Source organism: Motacilla alba, chromosome 2, assembly GCF_015832195.1.
Source record: "Motacilla alba alba isolate MOTALB_02 chromosome 2, Motacilla_alba_V1.0_pri, whole genome shotgun sequence".
Taxonomy (NCBI): domain Eukaryota; kingdom Metazoa; phylum Chordata; class Aves; order Passeriformes; family Motacillidae; genus Motacilla; species Motacilla alba.
This window is the reverse complement of record NC_052017.1, coordinates 17,814,791-17,836,373: the sequence shown is the minus strand read 5'-3', so window position 1 is coordinate 17,836,373 and position 21,583 is coordinate 17,814,791. Positions and strand designations below refer to the sequence as shown.

Here is a 21,583-nt window from a genome sequence, read left to right as displayed (position 1 = left end):
TCTCCTCAACGCAGCTACCTGTTCTCCTGACAAATGACAGCACTGGAAATTCAGTCATGTTACTTTTTCTGTGGTTCTTTTCAGCTGTACCTCACCCTTACTACCCCAATTAATTTGATATCAGCAGCAAGCTTTCTTCCCCACTGGTCACCAGGGCTTTTAGGTAATTTAGCAAAGTCTTATACTCCTACAGCAATTTGCTGATACATTATTTTCTTCACAAATTAAGGAATTATTTATCAGTACAAAGACCATCTCTTCTTATGCTATGACTTATGAACTCCCTTTAAAGCTAGTGAAGAACCCTCTCAAAATTCACTTAGAAACTAGAGACACCTAAATCACTTTTATCCACATCAGCCTCCATAAAGTTAGAAGGCAGGTTTCCTTACAGAAAGGATATTGTAAGAGAGAAGGCACAGACTACAAGGACAGAAGTAGTGGATAGCTGCATAAATAATGCTATTAACTGAACTGTGTCACACATTTGCACCAGAGCCTTACAAGTGCTATAGTCTCCCTTACCTAAATTTTGGCACCCCACCCCACCTGCCATTCTCTATAGCACTGGTAGATTTATACAGTAGATTTATACAAGAATTTACACATCATCAGCATTCTATTTCATTTCTGAGTATTTAGAACCAGAGTGAATACCACCCTGTCCTTGTACTTCACTGCTGATAATGCTATCAGGTACATCAACAAACTCTTCTCCTGCCTCCACCATGTTAGACCCACCAGCTGAGGAGTCCCTCACAAAGAAAAGTTTCAAAATTGAAACCTCCCCTTTCCTCCCCACTGAACGAAGACACAAGTAATTTATTTCCCTGCAAAAGCTGTATCTACTATATATGCTTCATTTACATCCTCATCCTCAGTTCCTACAGGCCGTGGAACCCTTCTGATCTGTAAGAAGAAAGCATCATTATCAGTTTTGATGCCTTTTGTTAACCACAAACCTCTCAGTGCATTTCTATATTAGATTACCAGACTCATGATTTTAACACATTTGAACGTTGCTTCTGCTCTCATGTTTGTTTGTTTTGAAGGCAGTTGTCTCCATGCTACCCAAGTTTCTTCTGCTCTCTTGTAATTCTGCTAGATGGCACACACTGGCACTCTGTTTCACAGTCCATCTCCATAGTGTACCTACACCTGCTGCACTGTGCTCTAGGTAGCCTTGAGAGATCTGCATTTTAAGAGCAGTCTGGTTACTTTCTTTTTAAGAAGGCTTTTTTTCTTATTTTTTATACCATCTCTTTGAACGAGATGGACTTTGATACATGTATTTGATGGTGTACAAAAGACCAGAATGACTTAAATCTTCCTCTAAAAATGCAAATTAGTCTGTTCTCACCTACCATTTGTTTGAAACATGCTGTGTGGTGATAAGTGTGTAATAAGAACAGCTGGGCCACATCACATGTGGTGTACACATTACAAAAGCAGACATTTCCATTAACTCAAGTTAGGCTCCAACACCCTTAAAAAACCAAAACCAAACCAGGGCATGAAGGACAATACAAAAAAAAAAACCAAAACCAGAAAAACCCAAAAAAACCAAAAAAGCCCAAACCCACAGAAGCATGGATTTGATAAAGCTAGATTTATGGCTCTGCTAAATCTCTGCCAGATTGTTTTTGTTTTGTTTAAAACAGAGTGGTAACTGAACTTTATTTGTTCACCAACTTACTCTCTTATTCCAAGATATTAGCACTGGAATAAATCCAGTTTCCACATAAGTAATTCATATGTGCCTATAACATTACACTCAAATACTCAAAGTATAAAACAAAATTTGTGCTGAACAACAGTTAAACAAGTTTAAAGTCTGTAAGCTGTACAAAGACTGAATGTCGGTGATGGAGAGAGATGGGGAGACTGGCTCAGTGATCAGAATCCAATTTTATTGTGGGATAGAAACACTTACATACTATTTAAGCGAGACTAGTAATGTGTACTACAATGATTAGGTTAAAGTCACATACACAAACTCATGCATCTAACAACATCTCTTGCTGGCAGAGTTTAATGGGATTTTCTTTTTCCAGTAAACCCTTTTGATTTAATCTTCTTGCAATCTAGGTCTAATTTTCAAAGTTCTGCTTGTTTTTGCCAAGGTATCCTGTTATCAAATCTCTTGTATTAATGAGGTCCAAAGTCCATATCTGTCTTGCGTCCCCCAACATTCCAACAACTGAACAGTATTATTCAGACTTAATTTTGTTCATTTTCCCACCCACAGACTGCAGACTGTGCATCACTTCTTACAGAAAGAGATATGAATAGCTATAATTTACACCACAACATTAAATTTGCATTAGCTATAGAATCAGTTCTCATCAGTTTCCAGAATAACGGTGTTCAGAATGAGACTAATGCATTTCAAAACAGTTTACCTTATAGCTCAACACTACAAAGGGAGGACCTTGGTCTACCCACCAGACAAGGTGGAGGTTCAGAAATATCATTTCTTCCATCTTTCTCTAAAACTTCACTGTTTAAAACAACATTTTAGTACTTGGCATTTTCAACATCCAACTGACAGTCACATTTCACTTCCCAATATTCAGTATTCCTTCAGAGTAGAACACTTGCTTTAGAACACACTGAAATAGGTGTATCTAATGCTCACCACATCATAGCAACTTACAAGTCATTTAGCTACATTTTTTCAGTGAGGGACAGAACATAGTCCCCTAGTTACACCTCCCTTAGATTTAACCTTAGTCTCAAAATAATTTTTTCTAGCTCCTCGACACAGTAAACATTCCCATTTTTGTAAGAATCAAGGTACTACCCTGCATATAATGCCTCCACTCACTACAGAGTCTTGGTTCACCTCTTTAGCATGAAAAAAATGCATAGTGAAGACAAAGGAGCCTTGCTTAAAGATGTAACACAGTTAAGTATTGCTGGAGTCTCATCAAATTCTGGGAAGTTTAGCAGGAGCTTTGAAGCCTTGCTACACAGACTTTCATCTACTCACTTCCAACAATTTGCAAGCTAACCAGCATAAATAACAAAAGTAAGACTGGAGAAAGAAATGCAGCAATAAATCAGATTTTTTTTTTTCATAACCAGAAAGTAATTCTTTAAAATTCATAGACCTCTATAATATATCACATGTAATGGCACCCTAAAACATTGCAAATATTACAGAAATTACAAAACTGAAGGTATGAAAAGGCATTTCAAATATACTAAAACCCATTCTACATCACTGCAGTTACATCACAGTAGTACAATATATTATTGATTGGGAAGAAAAATCACTTAATCAAGAACCTAAAAAGCTTCTCAAGTAATTCACATGGGTGACTTCTCCTACAGATACAGTCTTCCTTGAAGGTTTCTCATCAACAATTCTTTAAAATAATTTTATTGAAGCATAGCCATTCATTTTTGTAGACTCTAATGCAGTTATGTTCTTGCATAAAGATATTTTCCATGAAAAGTATTACTTCACCTTTTACTGCTGACTTCAATTAGACTGACGCCTTGACCTGAAAAATTTGTAAGGTAAAAAAGAAATTCTAACATACTTCTATGTAGAGAGCTGAACTAATCCAATATACAGCCATCTACTCTGTAGGATCATACCAGCACTCACACAAATGCTACAGTAATCTACTTTCCCCTTGTCTCAAGCTATTGGTGGTATTGATGCAAAAAGCACTTGTAGCCTTTTAACAGGAGTGCTCTTGCAGAACTGAACTTGCCTTTGGCATGAGCCTGGCAATTCTTATGAATTTACTCTTTGGGGTTTAAGTTTAAGATACTTCCCATTTCTTCCAAATTAAAAGAATAACCTCATCCTAAAGCCATCTTACATCAGTGAAAGGAAGAATATATTAAAGTATCTCTAAGTAGAAGGGATTGCCCTACGAGTCCATTTCTTTGCAACATTTTCAGCTACAGTAAAATGGAAAAGCAGCCAATCCAGCAGGCTCATGTCCAAACTACCACCCTGAAGTCTTGTCAAAAACCCCATTGACCATGCCACAATTCTACTATATTAGATTTTATTTTTTGTAATCAGTTAATTATGTCAACTATAGAATGGATTTCACATAACTAATGCAGCGGTGCTCCTTGGGAGGCTGCAAGGCTGCCAGCACAAATATTTCAAGGCTTTTACAACAGCTAGTTTTTATGGTAGGGCTTCTCTCATGCTGCTGGTGTTTCAGTCTCCATTGTGCTTAACATAAAGGAGAGATCTATGTCGTGAGGATACTGTAAAGCTGCTTTTGAGTATTAAAACAGATTTTAAAATTAAATATTAATTGTTAGAAAAGCGTACATTAACACATACAGAGACAAGCAGACCAAGACTCAGTGGCCACAGTAAATTTCATCAGAACCCACACTCCATTAACAGCTGGAAGAGTTCCAGGAGCCGCTTGTGCCCTTGGCCATCTGCCAGGACCACTGATTGTGTTTTAAGTCCCCTGAAATTACAAGGATTTACTCGAATATGCCATTCTCCACTCTTGGTGCAGTATTTACAATTTTCTTTCGTGGCACACATAAAAAGTAGCTGTCTACCTCACCACCAGCACACTTGCATGCTACAGATGCACACAGTCAGACATACTCAATGCCACCTAAATGCAACTCTGGCACATTTTGCAAATGAACTGTAGAAAAGGCACTAGAGACGCCTAACATCAACAAACCATACGTAGCATCTAAGATTTGAATTCAAGTATGAAATTTAATCTGTTGAGGCAAAAAATGAAAGCTTTTGAGCATTTACCAGAGCTGTCTACAAGTATGTTAGAGACAGGCATCAAAATGCTTGTCTCCAAAGCTTCATTCAAGTCTACTGCTCATTAGTCATGGCATGCACTAATAGATAGCTCTTACAATAGTGTTGTGCAGAGAATCCTGAAAGGAGGAGGAAGTGTTAAAACTAATCACAATACCTGAAAGTCTTTAATATCAAAATGAGAAGTCAGTTTGGCCACAATCCAAGAAATCTGGTGAGCATATCTGTCAAGAACATCTGCCATGCAGTCACAATTCTCTTTACAGACCTTCATATGATACAGTATTTTACTTAGGTAAGATACTAGAACATCCAGGTTATGAAAAGAAAGAAAAAACAAGGCAGGTAGTGATGACTAAAAGGTCTTGCAGAAACAGTGATAGAAAGGGAAGCAGAAAACACCCCACAGAGCAAAATACTTGTTCAGTGGCCAGTCCAGAATACTCTGGAAGTATTCTCTGGAAGTATTTGATGCACATGTCATATGTGGAGTCAGCTCAACTCTGAATTCCTCAAGCCCACACCAAGATCTGCCATCATTAAAGGAAGAGCTAGAGTATTTGCACAAAGGATGCACATTACAGCTCACACAAGACTAGAAGCTGCTCTTGAAAGCACATCATTGCAAGTACCTAACTACTGCCAGGTATCAGGTTTGATGTATGGAAGCCTAACAGCATAAGAAAGGGAAAAAAGTCATTGTCAGAATAACCCTTTCAAACTCAGAAGACTACTGTACAATACAATGCAGCACTAGAGTGCTAACTCTGCTCATTGCCTTCTCCAATGTAGCTTACGGCAGTGACCCAGCTTGTCAGCCAGATCCAGCCTCCCACCCCCTGGCATTCAACATGCCTTTTGTTGAGCTCAGCTGGTGACCTACCCAGACAGCAGCCAGCAGCAAGACCAGCTCAGGCTGTGGTTTTTCCAGCCTTTTGCTTCCCAACTAAGCTGAATTACATGATTTGCCACTTGGCAAGTGGGAATAGCCCTGCCTCCTTTTCCCCTTTCTACCAACAACCCCTTCGACCAGAAAGCAAGTTGATTCAGCCTATGAACCCAGCAAAAATGAGAACAAAATAAAAGCCCAAAACACAGACTTTTTGCCAGATTAGTCTCTGGTCTTTTACCAAGCTGAGTTGATTTACTGGATCATCAGACAAATACTAGAGCCAGCATAAACTAAGCAGTAGGAACTCAGCCTCCTTTTACTGAAGCCTCAGACACAGCTGAGAAGAGCTTCACCAGAGTTATTTACCCCTGTACCTTAAGCCACAGGTAGCACTGCTGCTCTGCTGCAATTCATACTGCTGTGATATGGCCTACTAGAAAGACCACATGAGAAAATACAAATAGGTCACTCAGGAGAGAAACCACTTGAATCTGAAGCATGTCTCTTATTAAGTGGCAGAGAGAAGAGATGTTAGGCTCTGAACAAAGGCAAATTAAAACGGTATGTTGGACCAACAGTAGATGCTGAAGGTCTTTTTTTGTAAGCCAGTTAGTTAACTATTAGATGGATCATGTAAAACATATGGCAGTGCACAGTGGCTGCACAAACATAGGTAATTTCAGTTAGAGTCCTCTTACTTTTTCACCCATGTAGATATTATACCTGCTTGCCCAAGGCACCTATAGAGTAGCACTCTATGCTGTTGGAGCCTACAAGTGTCCCCAGCATGTGAAGTTAAAACTGGGATGCAGGTCACCAAAGCCAATAGTTTGCTCCTGTCACAAGGGGACAGACTCATTCCTCCTGCATCCCACCAGGCAGCTCTGCCTGTCCCTTTTCCAATGACTGCAGTACTTGTCAGATCCCACCAGAAACTAAGTACTCAATTTCCTATATTTTCTCCTCTCTATAAAACAGTTTGGCCAAAGGTACACATAGGGAAGGGGTGTGGGGGAGAAGAATAGGACCAATCCAACAGCACTGTTGCTGAAAGAAAGTAAAAGCAAAGCAACACCTGAAAATGAACCACAAGCTATCACTTCCAAGACTCCTACTAGGAGCACACAGTCAGAGTCCCTAAAGACATATAGAAGCAAGCAACCTAATACAGCTTTACCTATCTGGCAAATTGTTATTCAGAGTAAGCATGAATTGTCCCTCAGGGGAAAGATTTACTAGGGACACAACCCTAAACTGGAAGGGGACACACATTCAAAAATAGAAGGGAAGAGACTCTAGGCATAGGAAAAAAGGATATAATTTCCGTGAAGATTTTCAATAGTCTCATATAATGCCAGGAAGGAGTCTCATCAGAGGACTAACTGAAAGAAGTAGAATGACTTTCCCATTTCTTGGCAAAGAGGCAGGAGAACGGTTTGTTCAGGTTTCCTTATTACTTACTCCAAAACCCACAACATTAGAGACAGAACACTGTCTTTATGATGGACTAAGTCCAACACATTCATTTTTAGGTTCAGCTGTAGACTAAAACTGGTGTCAGCGTCTCCCACTGGGACAAGCAGAAGCACTTCCAAGATACCAAAAGCTACCATGGATATGGACTATCTGTATTCCAAAGGGACTTTAACAAAATCACATACCAGAGACTATACTTTCATTTCCTTTGCATTTTTGTTGCCTAGCATTTGTTGTAATACATCTAAAGACATCTCCCCTAAAAGACTAAAATTGAAACTGGCAATATCAAAGTTGTCAGATTTTACTACTTCTTTTCTTGACACAGAGAGCAAAAAATTGATTAAGTGTTAAGAGACTTGGTATCTGTTGTTAGAGGACAACAAGCTCAAGAATAAAGAGGCTTATTAGAATAATGCTGTTGGTAAAACCTATAGAAGCAGTAAGTTCAAGCAGCAGCTGACAGATTTCACTTTTTCATCTATTGCTTCTCCTCTTGAGGATCACCATTACAATCTTCCAAGTTTCAAAATCACTACCCTCCATGCAGGGAGAGAAACCAACAGAGTCTCAAAAAGGAGCTATGTGAACTATGCCAGTTCACAGCTGGCATAGATCAAGGCTTAGCCTTATCTCTGCAGCAAGGCATCACACAGCTCAATTCCCAGTGTGCTCTCCTGCCCACTGTTCCCAGAAGTGCTTGCATCTCATTCCTATCCTTTCTGCTCTCCCCTGCCTGCCTCCACACAGCATTAGTTTTCATCAGGCAAGCAGCTGACCCAGCTGACCAGACACACACACTGCTAGCAGCTGAGCTCACCCGCGGAAAGGACAGGTTTTAGGGAGGCCCACACTCATGATGAACCCATGCTTTTATATAACAAATTGGCCAGAAATCAGAGGAAGACAAGTGAAAGCCAAGTAAATCCCCAAACAAAATTCCCCTCTAGTCTGCAAAACACCCTTTTCCACATGTGGAGAGTGAAGGTTTCCAGCTTTAGAGCTTTGGAAATCTTCAGGAGTGAAGGTATTACTCTGCAGTATTACTGGTGTCAGGTTAAGTTATTTCATACCTCCTGACCTTAAGTACACCTTGGAAGGGGATGGGGGGGTGGAAGCCAATAAATAATTTAAATAGTTCATTAGTAAATCACCATGGAAAATTAACAAGATTAAATGTCTTCAGTTTCATACTGCTGAAGCTAAGAGACAAGGAAAGTGTCACTTAGGTAGAAGATGTTTATACTAACACAAGAGTCATGCAACAATTTTGCAGTCATGGCCTGGATAACTGAAGATGACTAACAATGTTGTGGAGTTTTCATTGGTGGTTAGCTTAACTTGGCTTTGAAGTAAACGTGCACAATTTTAAAATTAATTCTAATTTTTGGTGGCAATTACCATTCCAAAACTGAAGACATCCACAGCATGGGCACCTCTCTCTGATCAGTCACCCTGGATGCTTTAAGAGCAGATTTCAGTGTCCACGACCTGTGCCAGCTTGACTGGCCCAAAGGCAGAGCTGCAAGCTTGATTTGTTTGACTGCACTTCTATCACTGTTCCATTTACCATGCCCCTCCAAGGTGGCTACAAAGCTGTCTGCTCCCTGGGGAAGCTGTGAAACAGGTACCTTGTGCAACAGTGAGCACTGCCAACTCCACCAGAAGCCCCAGTCAGATTCTCCTGAGCGCTTTCCTTTGTGCATTACTTATGCAAATACATGTAAATGCCCAGGATCTCAAAGCTTTAGGAAGCACTTCAGAAAGCAGTAAGTTAATTAGGCAGGAAATCAGCTTATCTGTCCTGGAAGATACTGTAAAATTCAACAATACCAGTCCTTTGGACAGTCCATTAAAAAAAAATTAAAACTTGCAAGCTCTCCTTAGTTATTTAGCAGCAGTGCTGTGACTCACTGCACACTGTTTATTTTATGCTCAAAGAGTCCAAAAGCTGAGCATTTTCACTCCTGGTTTTTCTGGTCCCTTTTATCCACCCTACCTCAAGCTCTGAGACATTAGATATATCTGAAAACTGAAATAAAACTACATGTTTTTTAAAGAGTGGTCAAGAAGTCTAGCACAAATTGTGGAGATTGCTGTATAGCATAACTACATCAACAACTATGCTGTAAGAAAGTTCAGCATTCCTGGACAAAACCAACTTCAACAACTGAGAGATTGTTTCCACAAACTACATACCCTATATGGTTACAGCCCATAGAATTGTATTTCAAGTAGCTGACAAACTTGAGGAGCATTTCTCACTCCAGGAGAGAGAAAAACACCCCTACCTAAACAACTACTATTAGTCCATATTGCATGGTGTGGAAAAGCAGGATGCATCAAAAGCGTGGAGCAAGGCTCCACATACACTCCATAGTACCCAGAAAGATGAGTCTTTGTATCCCTTAGCAGAGCTGCCTAGCGTGGGAGGTTACACAGCAACTTCCATGAAAAACTTCTATTCAAGGGGAAAAACATAGCAAGCACAACTCCGACAAACCAATTCTGAGCTCAGACTTGCTAGCTAGTGAAGCAAAGGTAAGGAAGTAGTAGAGAAAATGTAGCTCAAGGATCCTGCTTTGTCTTGGCTCTCAGGTGCTTCTTCCACCTACCTGAAGCCGTAGTATTAGATTTCATCAACCAAATGATCCATGCCAGCTCACACCACTATTTGAGTCTGTTTGCAATAGCAGGTGACAAAAATCAGGGAAACCTTTACAGTAAAACTATTTGTCTTTACAGGTAGCTATACAACTTGATCTTGGGAACTCCTCACAACCAAATCTGTGTTCTCCCTTTAATGAAGGCCTAGATTTTTATTATTTAAATACAGTGCTTCCCATGTCAGAAATCAGTGTGTCCCAAATGACCTCATTTCAAAGCCCTTCACCAGCAAGTCAAATGTTCATAGAACATTTCCAACTCCCCCACTTTATTTATTCCTTTTTTTTGAGGAATAGGCTATATATTTCAAGACTATCAGCAAGACACAGACAATCCAGCTTCCTTTCCATTTTGCTTATCAAAAGGCCACCATTGGTCAGAATACAAGTCTGACTGAAAAACAAGCAATCCTGAAATCTCAGTTATGTGCTTATATATGTGACACAGATCTCCTGGATGAGGTCTTCAATTCAAAAGGGATCCCATGGCAACACAAATAAAAGCAAGCCAGGTACTTCAGTTGTTACTTTCTACCACCTGAATACAAAGATGTCTATGCCCTTGTGTCCAGGTTCCACCTGACATCTTGGCCAGCTCAACTACATTAAGTTACACCCATTAAAATATGGTGGTTTGAATCAATGTCACCTTGTAAATAAAAACCACAGGATCTCTTAAGCTGTGAATGCAGTTTTAAAGTGAATTTTAGCCTTGCTATTGAGATAATCATATGCACATAGTAACAGCATAAATTACTGTCTGCCAGCTAGACATATTGCTATATTCCTCATCTGTTTTTAATTTCTGAACTTTCCAGCATTGTGCTGCCACAAGAACAGTAGTCTATCTTGTGACAAAAATCAAACAAGAATGTTTTCATGACACGAGTAAGTCTTAAGGCACATGGATAAAACAAGCATTTTTACATGTCAAATACTATAAGGACGGCTTAGCAACTTCAGCAATACAAAGACACCTCCCCAAACGACCAATCATTACACACATTCTCCTGTACAACAGTTAGAAACATGGCTTTTCAGGAAAGAGTCTCTAGATTTTGAAGGGCATTTATAATGGGGTGAAGACTACCTCAGGCACATTGCCCTAGAGTAGTGAGCAAGAAGCAGCCCATTGTAAAGGAGCCATCACCCATCAGAAGCCAATAAATCTTCGTCTTTCAGGTGACCAGCACATCATGCGGGAGCAACCACTACTTTCAGGCTTTTCCAGTAACTGCTCAGGTGCTTAACCTTTTATTGTGAAGCAAGTCACGTTCAGCCAAGAACCTCAGCAAGTCGTTCACTGGAAAATGAAAAACTTGGCTTAAATATTAAAGTCTGGGAGATTTCCTCAACAAGACAGGAATATTAAAAATATCCTATGGAATGGCATCTTCCAAGGAGAAACTTGCAATATACTTCTCTGATAGAGTCATTGAGTACAAAAATAATGTCTGAAGAGTAAAGTGAACTAAAAGCACCAATACCAACACCAGGTAACTGTTGTAACATGGGGAAAAAACCTCAGCAGGTGGGAGAGATTGTGGAGAAGAGAAATCCACCACACTGACACTACGAAAAAGGCATACTGCATTAGCAATAGTCAAAATACTCAATATTTCAATACTGTTTTGCTTTGATGTACTGCAACAGAACAAGCAGAAGAGTGACAGGGGGTGCAGGATTCTGCGAGCTCACAGACATCTGAACCCTATTAACATCCCTGAGCCAACATAGCCTGAAGGACATTGCTCACTCAAACGAAATAACCAGCCACAACTGCCTGCAGCTATAGGTAGAAAGAGAAAGCAGCATTGTTGAATCAGCTGAAGCCCAAAATAACAGCTGGGAAAGCTGCTATATCAGGAACAGAATGGGCAAAAGGTTCCAAAATCAGTGGTTGCAGTGCTTTTTGCCTGCAAGCAGGTACACAGGTTTGTCAACAAGCACTATGGTTTTGTTTCTGTAAATGACTTTTACCACTTGTCTTCTGCAAGCTTGAGGAATATCCAGAAAGCTTTTCTTGTTTGGTCCTGTCCACTGTGTCATCACAGGAGAAGGCTGGTTAACATACCACACACTGCAAAGCAAATCATGAGTCAGACTGAAAGCACATTAATCTGACAATTCTGCTTAAGACCTAAAAGAATTCTAAAACAAGAAAACTTCTTTTCAATTCTCCTCTGCCACCAAGGGCAGGGGGAACACACACTGAGAGCAGCAGGGACACCCTAATCAGCATCAACCCCAAGGCACTGCACAGGAAGCTGGTGTCAAGCATCTGACACCACATTTCAGTTTGAGTGAGTCATTTCTAAGCCCTCTACCTGCAAGTTTGCAGTGACTGAGGAGGTTTGGAATGGACTTTCCAGTAAAGTCAGCTTGTCTGAGACTGCTGTCTTTCCCAGAGAGAAAACCAGCTCTTTTGAAAAGCCAGCTGAGACAGCATGTGTTGGTAAGCCCTTCCTCTTCCAGAAACAAAAATAGATATACCATTCCTCAACTCAACTGTTTTCTCAATTTTTGGTATTTTGCAACTTGGTCTCCCAAAACTAGCTTTATGCTCAGCTCAAAATACAAAAAGTCAGAAACACCAAAGCAGAAGCTCAGAGACTAGCAACCTTGCTTTTGTTATGTAAATCTTCCAACTTTTGCTCAGCTCCAGGAAACCATAATACATGAGATTTGCACATTGTAAAGGGCCTCAACAACCACAAACTTTAACAACTATTTCTCTCAACTCCTCTAGAAAGTTCTGTTATAATCACTCAGAACCCAACCCACAAGGGTCACACCACACAGTAACACCAATAAACACTAACTACAGAAAACTTACATTTCTGAGAGAGAAAAGCATGTTGAACAAATAAAAAGCACAGCCAGCAACACTGACATCATAACCTGGTGTACCAAAAATGCTTTTGTTACCCACATGATCTAGCAAGGGTCTACAAAACACTGAACAACATGACTGAGGTTTGGCACCACAAGCTAATCAGATATTTCTCAATTTCAGTTCAGTACAGATAAACTATTAATAAACCACTTTCTTTTAACTAGTCTTCGGCTAACCAAGTTGGGTTTTTTCCTCCTCCCTCCCCAAAACACTCCCCCCCTCCACAAAAAAAAAAAAAAAAGTCAGTGATGTTACAGCCACATACTTGATAGGCTGCAGGAGACTATTTAAAGGTAGGGTTCTCAAGAATTGTTATTGTTTAGAAGTTCTTCCACATGTTGCCTCTAAAAGCAACCTAAAAAACTCCAGCCCCTAGGAAACCATTACAACTTTTCCGAAGACATTCAGTCACTGGATATGAAGTTAGAGGGTTTACCATGTTCTAAAAACCAAGACTGTAGAGATGACCAGAAACCAATGGGTGCCATATAGTAGTGTATTTTGAAAAAGACAAAACTGTCTATTTCAAGAGACTAAAATAGTTGAAAAAGATCTCCTCATCACAAGTGCAGATTCCAGTGAGAGTTCTCAAGTGGGTTTTTTTACTGTGGACAACAGTTTAACTTGAGGTTACTACACATGAAACTGAGCTATAGACAGGAGACAAGTGGTCAGTCAAAGAGTCCACTCTAGAGCTATACAAGTCCCTCCAACTGTCCTTAAGCTGCTATAAAAACTCACCTCTAAGTATACATACATCAGACTCTTCCCTTTATGCTCCCTGCAGTGTTTGCAATTCCTCTTTCAAGCTGGGACTGACATGAATATGGCCTTTTGTGGAGCACAGCTCCTACCCCATCCACTTTTCTGCATTTGTTTTTCTGTTAGTGTATCTCCCCAAATGAACTTGCCACAGGATCAGACCAGTACCAGAGAGAATGGAAACCAGTCCAGCAGCCTCAGCTTTAGCAGGTTTCAGTATTATGGAGGTTGTAGTTTGTCTAACCTTATACTAGCTTAAACTGGCACTTCCTTACAAGGAAGTAATTTTCCTCTGTCTCTTCTTTTTTGCATCAACTCCGCATTCTTTGCGCTGGCACAGTTGTTTGCATAGCTGGACCACGAACTTCAATGAATTATGGTCCTTCTAAAAAACTCCTCAAAATGTATTATTTTTGCTGCATTATTGCTTCAGAGCTGAGTAATAACTAATAACAAAATTAGATACAGATGAACTTGTTAACCAGGAAGACTGCAATGGCAGAGATTGATAAAATGCAAACACAGGTATAGCTGAGTTGTGAGACAGCACATGACTAAGACATCAGGAGGGAGATGAGGAAAAGGGAGACTAAGCCAGTTAGCTCAAGCAGCTGGAAGGTGGTTCTTTAAGTCTCAATCTCACCAAGGAGCACCACAGGATTTCTAATAATGGCACAAAAGGGAATGTGATTTTTTTTCAGTTTTGTCTGACAATCTAAAAGGATCATGCATATACTCACAGTTGTGTTAAGAATGTTAGGATTGCCTTGGGAACTTCCAATGCCCACGAAAGAGGTGGCTTAGACTAATTACCTTGCTTCAGTACCAAGGTAGCTGCTCACCAAGCCTGATGAAAATCAAGTAGTGTAAAAGGTGTACGGCCATTAAGTACTTCTACTGCAAACTATTCAACCCCACCCTTTGAAGATAAAACTAACGTTTTCTTTTCAGTTTGAGATCCATCACTACAGCATTCAGTTACTTCAAACAATTTTCACAACACCCTTATTAAGCAATCTCTCAACACAAAACTAATTAACTTATTATAGGGGCTCAACAGGAAGATCATAAGACAGATGATCACGTAGCAAACCACATGCAAGAAGTCACTATCTCAAAAATTCAAAGCTAACCTATTTCACCATGCACCAGGATGCAAACTATGAAAACTAACAAGGTTTGTCATTCATTACCATCCATAGCGAGGCAGCCATTTCTTAGACTGCTTCAACTATTTTACAAGTGCAAACACCTAAGTTACCAATAGTGAATATGAGGAAGGGAAATCAGAACTTGTGTTAGATATTGCATAGTAAGTACCAAGTAAAAGAAATGGAAACACATGGAAATATGCCTTGGAAGTAAACATAAAATAATGCATTCATACTGGAGTATGGAGATGAATATGTACTACTTTCAAACCTTTAAAACCTCACAGTTAACAACCAAGATGACTAACCTCTCAACAAGTCAAGATATCCATAAGCCAAAATGACTACAACTCCCAAGTGCTTAGTTTTGGCAAGATTACATTGAAGACCTGTAAATAATGGGTAGTTTCACCTTACTCTAAAGTTGTCATGAGGTCACACAATGTACAGCTAATGTACAGATCCCTAAGGCACAAGATGTTTTCAAGGAAGAACAGAAAACAGGACTGTAGAACAGGAACTGAATAATGGGGTGAGTCAGTTATTGTAAACAAAGTTTACCACCCTGAAACTACAAGAAGAAAACAAACATCTACCAGGCCCTGGCAATGTGTATAATGCAAGTGTCTGCTTTAATGAGCAAGGAATTAAAAAATAATACCCAAGAGACTCTTAAGGCATCTGGTGCAGGATACTCAAATAAGACAACTAAGTTGAGCCAACAAAACCAATTCATGCTGCCTATTTGCTTCATGGAACATTGTCCAGCCCTTTCTGCTGGGCTTAATGAAATTCAGTTTCAAAAACCCACAGAAAAAAAAAAATGACCCTAGCCTTGGCAGCACCTTGTCTTGTAGATTGGAAGAAAGTATAGAAAGTAGTTTTGAAACTGCTGTCAGAACTCTTTCGTAGTTTTCCCACTCTCATCCCTAACAGAAGCTATTGTATGCGTCCCTTTCAATAGTTTAGAGAAGGACATGAAATATCACTCCCATTTGTATTTCATGGAGGCATATTTACTACCCTTAACCTAACCATAACATTTACAATTTATTTTTATTAGTCCATCCACTCAGTTGCAAAAGCAGTATCAAATTAATTTCTGCAGCACACAGAGCTTGACACCCAAAAAAGAACCAAGTTTTCAATAAACAGCTCTTCCTGTTCTGCTTCCTTCTCTATGCAAACATCTGGGCTGAGTGCCCAACTGACTACTTTAAAATCGTTTTAATTGCTTTATTATCTGCTCTGATGTAATCAATGCTTTTTAATACATTGTTTCTTCCGGCTTCTTAGAAAGAGCCTTCTCCCATAGTCTAACACCACCTTCATTAAACAATTCAAAACATGGTTTTTTTCCAAGATCACTGTTGAAAATCTTGATTAATACCTTTAGTTTTACTTTGCCTTAGTTTTGAAAAGCCACTTATAACACAGCTGCAGCAGTGATGTTTTGCATTAAACACAAATAGTAAGAACACCCTGACAAGTGATGAGTAGCCCTCCCCACCCCAAGACAGTTTCCAACCAACCTGCTGTACTGACAGCCAGTGCCATGAGTCAATATTATGGTTCCACATCCTCAGGGTGCCACCAGTCACATCATCATTTAAGACTATATTAACAGAAGTTATCAGTTCCTGCAACTTTTGAAGGCATACCACCAGCACTAAGTGCTGTGGGCTTGCTTTGGTCAACCGATCTCACCCTTTCTTTAATGAAAACTAATCATAAACATGGAGTTTGTATTCTAGAGGGCATCACTTAGATTTCAATTATTTGGGTTTCATCTTCCTACAGAACAATTCAGTAACACTTTTTCAATGCCATTTTCCTACATGTACCACGTGTCACGACAGAAAGTTCTTTGGAGGGATGCTAGGTAAGTCAGGACTAAGAAAAGTGATTTATTCCACAACCAAGAGGTTCCACTTCACCTAACAAGCTCTCCAGTGGCAAGTTAAAATATAAGGACAGGTATAAATTAATAAGTGAGCTACTTGTGTATTTGTCTGGATGAAAGTTTGTAACAGGAAAGACCAGTATACTAGCTAAGAAAACCCCCAAACTGAAAACTGACTACAACACACATTTTACAGCTTTCTGCAGATACAGAAGCAATCTTAATGTGATCAAATATATCTTACTGCATGAGAGGGGAAGAAAGATGCATTTACTTGTCATGCTTATTTTTCCCCTCCCAGTTTCTAACTGTAAGGTGAAGGAATCCAAGAGGTACACTGACAGACTGAAGTCCAACAGCTCTCTTTTCATTATTCTGTCCTGGTGTTGTTCCACTTCTGTTAAAAATATCAAGCAAGAAGAACAGTGCAACAGTAGCATGAAGCTCACAGTGCCTCATGTGAGCAGTTGAAGAAGGTCATGGAGTTCAGTGTGCGCTGAATTCTTTAGCCACAGAAAGTACACTCCTGATGTTCTCCACAAAGTGCTGGGGGGGGGAAGTAATTTTATCCATGTATTCTTGTTTCTCCACACTTGCTTATTAGGCAGCAAGTGCCATTGAGAAGTCAGGCACTGTAAAATTTTTGGATCAGCTTGTAATCATCCAAGAAACAGATGGTGATTACAGATTCCAGGGGGGAGGAGGGGTAGGGGGCTGTTTGTTTTTGTTTGGTTTTGGGTTTTTTTTCCTAACTTGTACAGTATGCTCAATAACTTCATTAGGCATTCATACTCTTCTCCTAAATACATTTAATTTAATGGCTGACACAGTAGGCAAGCTCTCCAGCAGTCTGTTCTTTACCTCAAAATTAGTTACAAAAAAACCCACTTGTATTAGTTTTCTGCCATTTTTCAGGGTGATGTTTTGAACAACCTAAGCCAACAAATTCCCAGCTTCCCTAACAAGCTCCTAACAGAAGCAGGCAACCAGTCCTAGTGAGAGCGCACCATCATTGTGCCTGGGATGATTATCATAGGATGCAGAAAACACAGAATCTGTGGCTTTCATTTTTAGGCACAGAAAACAAGTTAAATGCCACCTTCCTTCCCACCATTATTGGAAATCCAGCAGCAGTGACAACATAGAGGTAAGAATGTTATCTACCACATCAGTTGTAAATTAAATACAATTATGGTGCTAGCTAAAAATACAGCTTTAAGTCATACTAACCACTGAGTTTAAATATTTATTTCAGTAGCACAGCCAGATTATCTTTGACATACGGTAAAAGACCAAGATAAAATCAACTGTTAATGATGCAGATGCTTGCAAGATCCAAGCACTGACAATTAGTCTTTGCTGCTACAAGTCATCAGTATTATAATCAGATCTACAAAATGGGACACAGTTGCTTTCCCTTTCACTTAGCAGCAAGCTTCATTCTACAGCATATGTCAGAACACTGAGAAATGAATTTACAGCTCTGAACGTGAACACATCTTTTCTTGCTTCATAAGGCATTGGGTAATGTTCGCTTGTTCTCCTCTCACATGCCCTTTGAAGTTATTACTGAATCTGACCGTACTACCAAGCAGGATTCTGCATTAGGTATCTCTCTACTTCTACCTAAACAGCAACAGCAAATTGCTTACTGTTTCTTGAATGTGTGGGTAATTGATAAGAACCTTGGATAACAGACATGCCTCTGCAAATTTTTTCCTCCCATTAAGAATTCACACCTCTGCTGTCAGCCCTCAGCTTTGTTACACCAATGTTTAGGTTTTCCCTTTAGAGTCATGTTTCCTTCTAGGATGGGAGAGTTAAGACAACAGTTTGTTGGGGGTTTTTTTCTTAACTTCCTCACATTCAAACTCTGAAAATCCTCCAAAACTCGACTGTTGAGTGTAGTCCTAAGACTACAAAGCTAATAAACCTGCAGAAAAATAATATTTTCCTTTTTTATCTTTGCCAAGTGTTTCCTTCCAAAACATGCAGCAGTATCAGAAGTGTATGAACTGCATCTCAGCTTCACTGTTTCAATATATATACTCATTCCCCAAGACTGGTAGTAAGACTCAGAGACTTCTATTGTCTCATTAATTGATAGGTACTACAGGCAGTCTTAAATATAATTTTTCAGACAATTACTGTGTTCTAAGTTTAATTACTCCCATAATGAACTATGATGTATGCTCTTAGTCTAGCCTTTGCTTATGGATTTCTGTTTATTCTGCCAAGAAACCTAAGGATTCCTAATTCCTGTTCTTAATTAATCCACACACGGTTCGTATTTCTCCCATAAGAAACTCTTATTTGTGATAACAGAGTTAAACCATGCTGCACACTTATATTCATTTGCTGGACATTGCCACATGAAGCATTACAAAATGACAGGAAAAGCATCTAACAGACTAGCCTGCAACACTTCAATGCTGCATTCTTGGCCAAGAAGAGATGTTTAATTTGGACGCATCAAATTAACTTTTTTTCCATGCTCTCTCATTCAGCGGGATTTCACTTCCACAGGGCCTCCAAGCATTACTCATGACTACATTTTGCAGTGGGGTAAGGAAATGGAATGCCATCTGCACAACACAACAGATATTCACACCTACAACTATCACCTTCATGTGACTGTGAAGCCTCTTTTCTCTGAGCCTGTAGTGTTGCTGGTGTTTGGTTTGGGTTTTTTTTGAGCCTCACCAATGAGAGGATTTCAGTTCACAATTTTGCATCTTCTTTATTACCAACACACTTTATTACATTTTGTACTAGGAACAGCTATGCACGCTACAATGACTGCAGGATGGTGAGGATCGCATACGGTGTTGCATTTGCCACTATATACTTGGTTATTACTTGTAGTGAAGAGGTCTTTCCTCTAAAAGTAATGGTATTTCCACTGTGAACTCACACAGCAACGAGCTGTTGCAACAGGAAGATCTCTGCTTTCATCAGTGATCTTCTCCCTCTCTCCTCAGGAAGACAGTGAACAGCTAGCACATGCTGCCATTCAGTACAAGTCTCTCACCCTGTAATTACTAGCTTGCTTGCATTAAAGAGGCCTGTTTGGGAATTTTCTATAACACTAGCCACTACAAAAGGAGCAAAAGAAATGTGTGTATTTAAGCCCAAATCAGGCAAAGAGAATATCATGCACTTCCACAATTAAAGATACTTCTGCTTTGTAGATAAATAACTACTGTCTTGTCAGTTCATGACATAGGATGTCACTGCTCACAACTGACCTACAGAAAACTTGAAATCCTTTGTCACCATTTCCTACGGATTCACAGTGCTACCTTAAGCAGACCATTCAACTTCACTGAAGCTTCTCCTCTGTCTGGTACATACAGCCAAAGCATTTCCCCATGATCCTCACTTCAGGCACTGGGCTGTTTAACACAGCTCTGACAGAGCTCAGTCTTGATGCACAGACTCCAGGCTTTGGGCAAAAACTACCGAGACATCCACAGAGGTAAAAAACTCATGGGATATGGGATGCGTAGGAAACAAAAGGAATAGTGAGTAATACTACAGGCTGCTCCGTCGGTTTCATGTGGCCGTTTCAAAATTTGTAGTGTGATCTCAAATTGCACACTGACATTCTTACAGGCTTGTTACTCAGCAGCAGCCGTAACCCATGCAAACCCGACCCAGGCGTACAGGCTTCGCTCTGCCAGCAGAAGGGAATACACTCTTCGCTCAACTGCCCTGATACCCGATTTTTGGCGATCTTTGGGCTCTACACTTTTAACCTGCCACGGTGGCTATTTAAAGATGCAAAGCTGCGACCTGAACCTCGTAATGCCCAAACCATGTGACATCTTTACCAGGCTCCTAATTTTAACGCAGACCAGCGCCCGGCCGGGGCTTGTCCCGGAGCCCGGGCCGCCCGTCCCCGCAGGGTGATGGAGCACTTCGCAAATGGTGCAGTTCTGCCGCCTTACCACACCAAGCCCTTCCTCTTCCCCTCCCCCGCGTACACCGGCAGCGGACACTTGCCGAAGCGAACCGCACGGACACGGGACGAACTTGGCCGGTTCCCACCGATAACTGGGATTTTTCCCAACTGCAGCACATCCATGCGACGCCCGCGCGCGGCCGGCGGCAGGAGCGGAGCCGCTCGGGCTCCGCTCGCAGCACCGTCCCCTCCCGGGCACCTCCCGCCCGCTGCCACCGAGCGGAACCGCGGGGCCAAAGGGCGGACACGGGCTGCCGCAGGCACCCCGCACGGCCCCCGCGCATCACCCGCGCCCGGGCAGGGCACCGCAGCCGCTCCGCGCCGCGCACCCCACGCTCGGTAACGCGCTCCCGGCCCCGCCGGGCGAGGGGCACAGCCGGCGGGGGGCTCCCGGCGGCACGTGCCTGCCCCGGTCCCGCCCGTGCCCCGCAGCCCCCGGGTGCGATGCCCCAGCGAGGCGGGCGGGTTCGTGCGGGTCGAACGGCGGCGCTTACCGAGTGGTTGACCCCCCACATGAGGACGCTGAGCAGCGGGTCGCTAGCCCGGAACAACTTCACTTTTTGCGCCACGAAGTGCTTTTTCTTGGTCTTGGTTTTACTCGCCATGACGGGCACGATGCTGCTGGGGGCCGCCATGGCGCTGCCGGCGGCAGAGGTGGAAGGGGCTGGTGCGGGGTACAGCGGCGGGCGGGCAGGAGAGAAGGGCAGGGGCGATCAGCGCCGCAGCCCCGCGGGCAAGCGGGCGGCGGGCGGGCAGCCGCGGGACGCCGGGCGCATCCCGGCCTGGCGGCTGAAATGGCCCCGCTCGGCGCGGCGGCCCCGCCCCGCCCCCCCCGCGGGGAGCGGCCGCCGCCCGCCCGCCACGCACCGCGCGCCCGCCCCGCCCCCGCGGGAACCGCGGAGCGCCGGCTCTGCCGCCCCACTGCGCATGTTCCCGCGCGCGGCGCCTGCGCGGCCGCGGGCAGCGAGGCAGGGGGGCCGCCCGCGCCTCCCTCCCCTCAGGCAGAGGGGCCTGCGGACGGGCGAAAAGGTGCTTCTTGTCCGCTGCCCTCCGGCCCTCACGCCCATCGCCAGTCCTCTGAGAAATCGAACCTCCCTTC

The 21,583-nt window shown here is 41.9% G+C and overlaps 1 protein-coding gene across 2 annotated transcripts in view; it reads right to left on the bottom strand.

Annotated features, from left to right (window-relative positions):
- The window catches only part of PIP4K2A (phosphatidylinositol-5-phosphate 4-kinase type 2 alpha), a 111,153-nt gene extending 89,845 nt beyond the window's left edge, over positions 1 to 21,308 (bottom strand). For both annotated transcript variants that reach the window (XM_038163055.1, XM_038163060.1), the window contains exon 1: positions 20,979 to 21,308. In XM_038163055.1, coding sequence (XP_038018983.1) covers positions 20,979 to 21,119 — 141 coding nt within the window. In that variant the 5' untranslated portion in view covers positions 21,120 to 21,308. The remainder of the gene's footprint in view (positions 1 to 20,978) is intronic.
- Between the last annotated feature and the right edge of the window lie 275 nt (positions 21,309 to 21,583).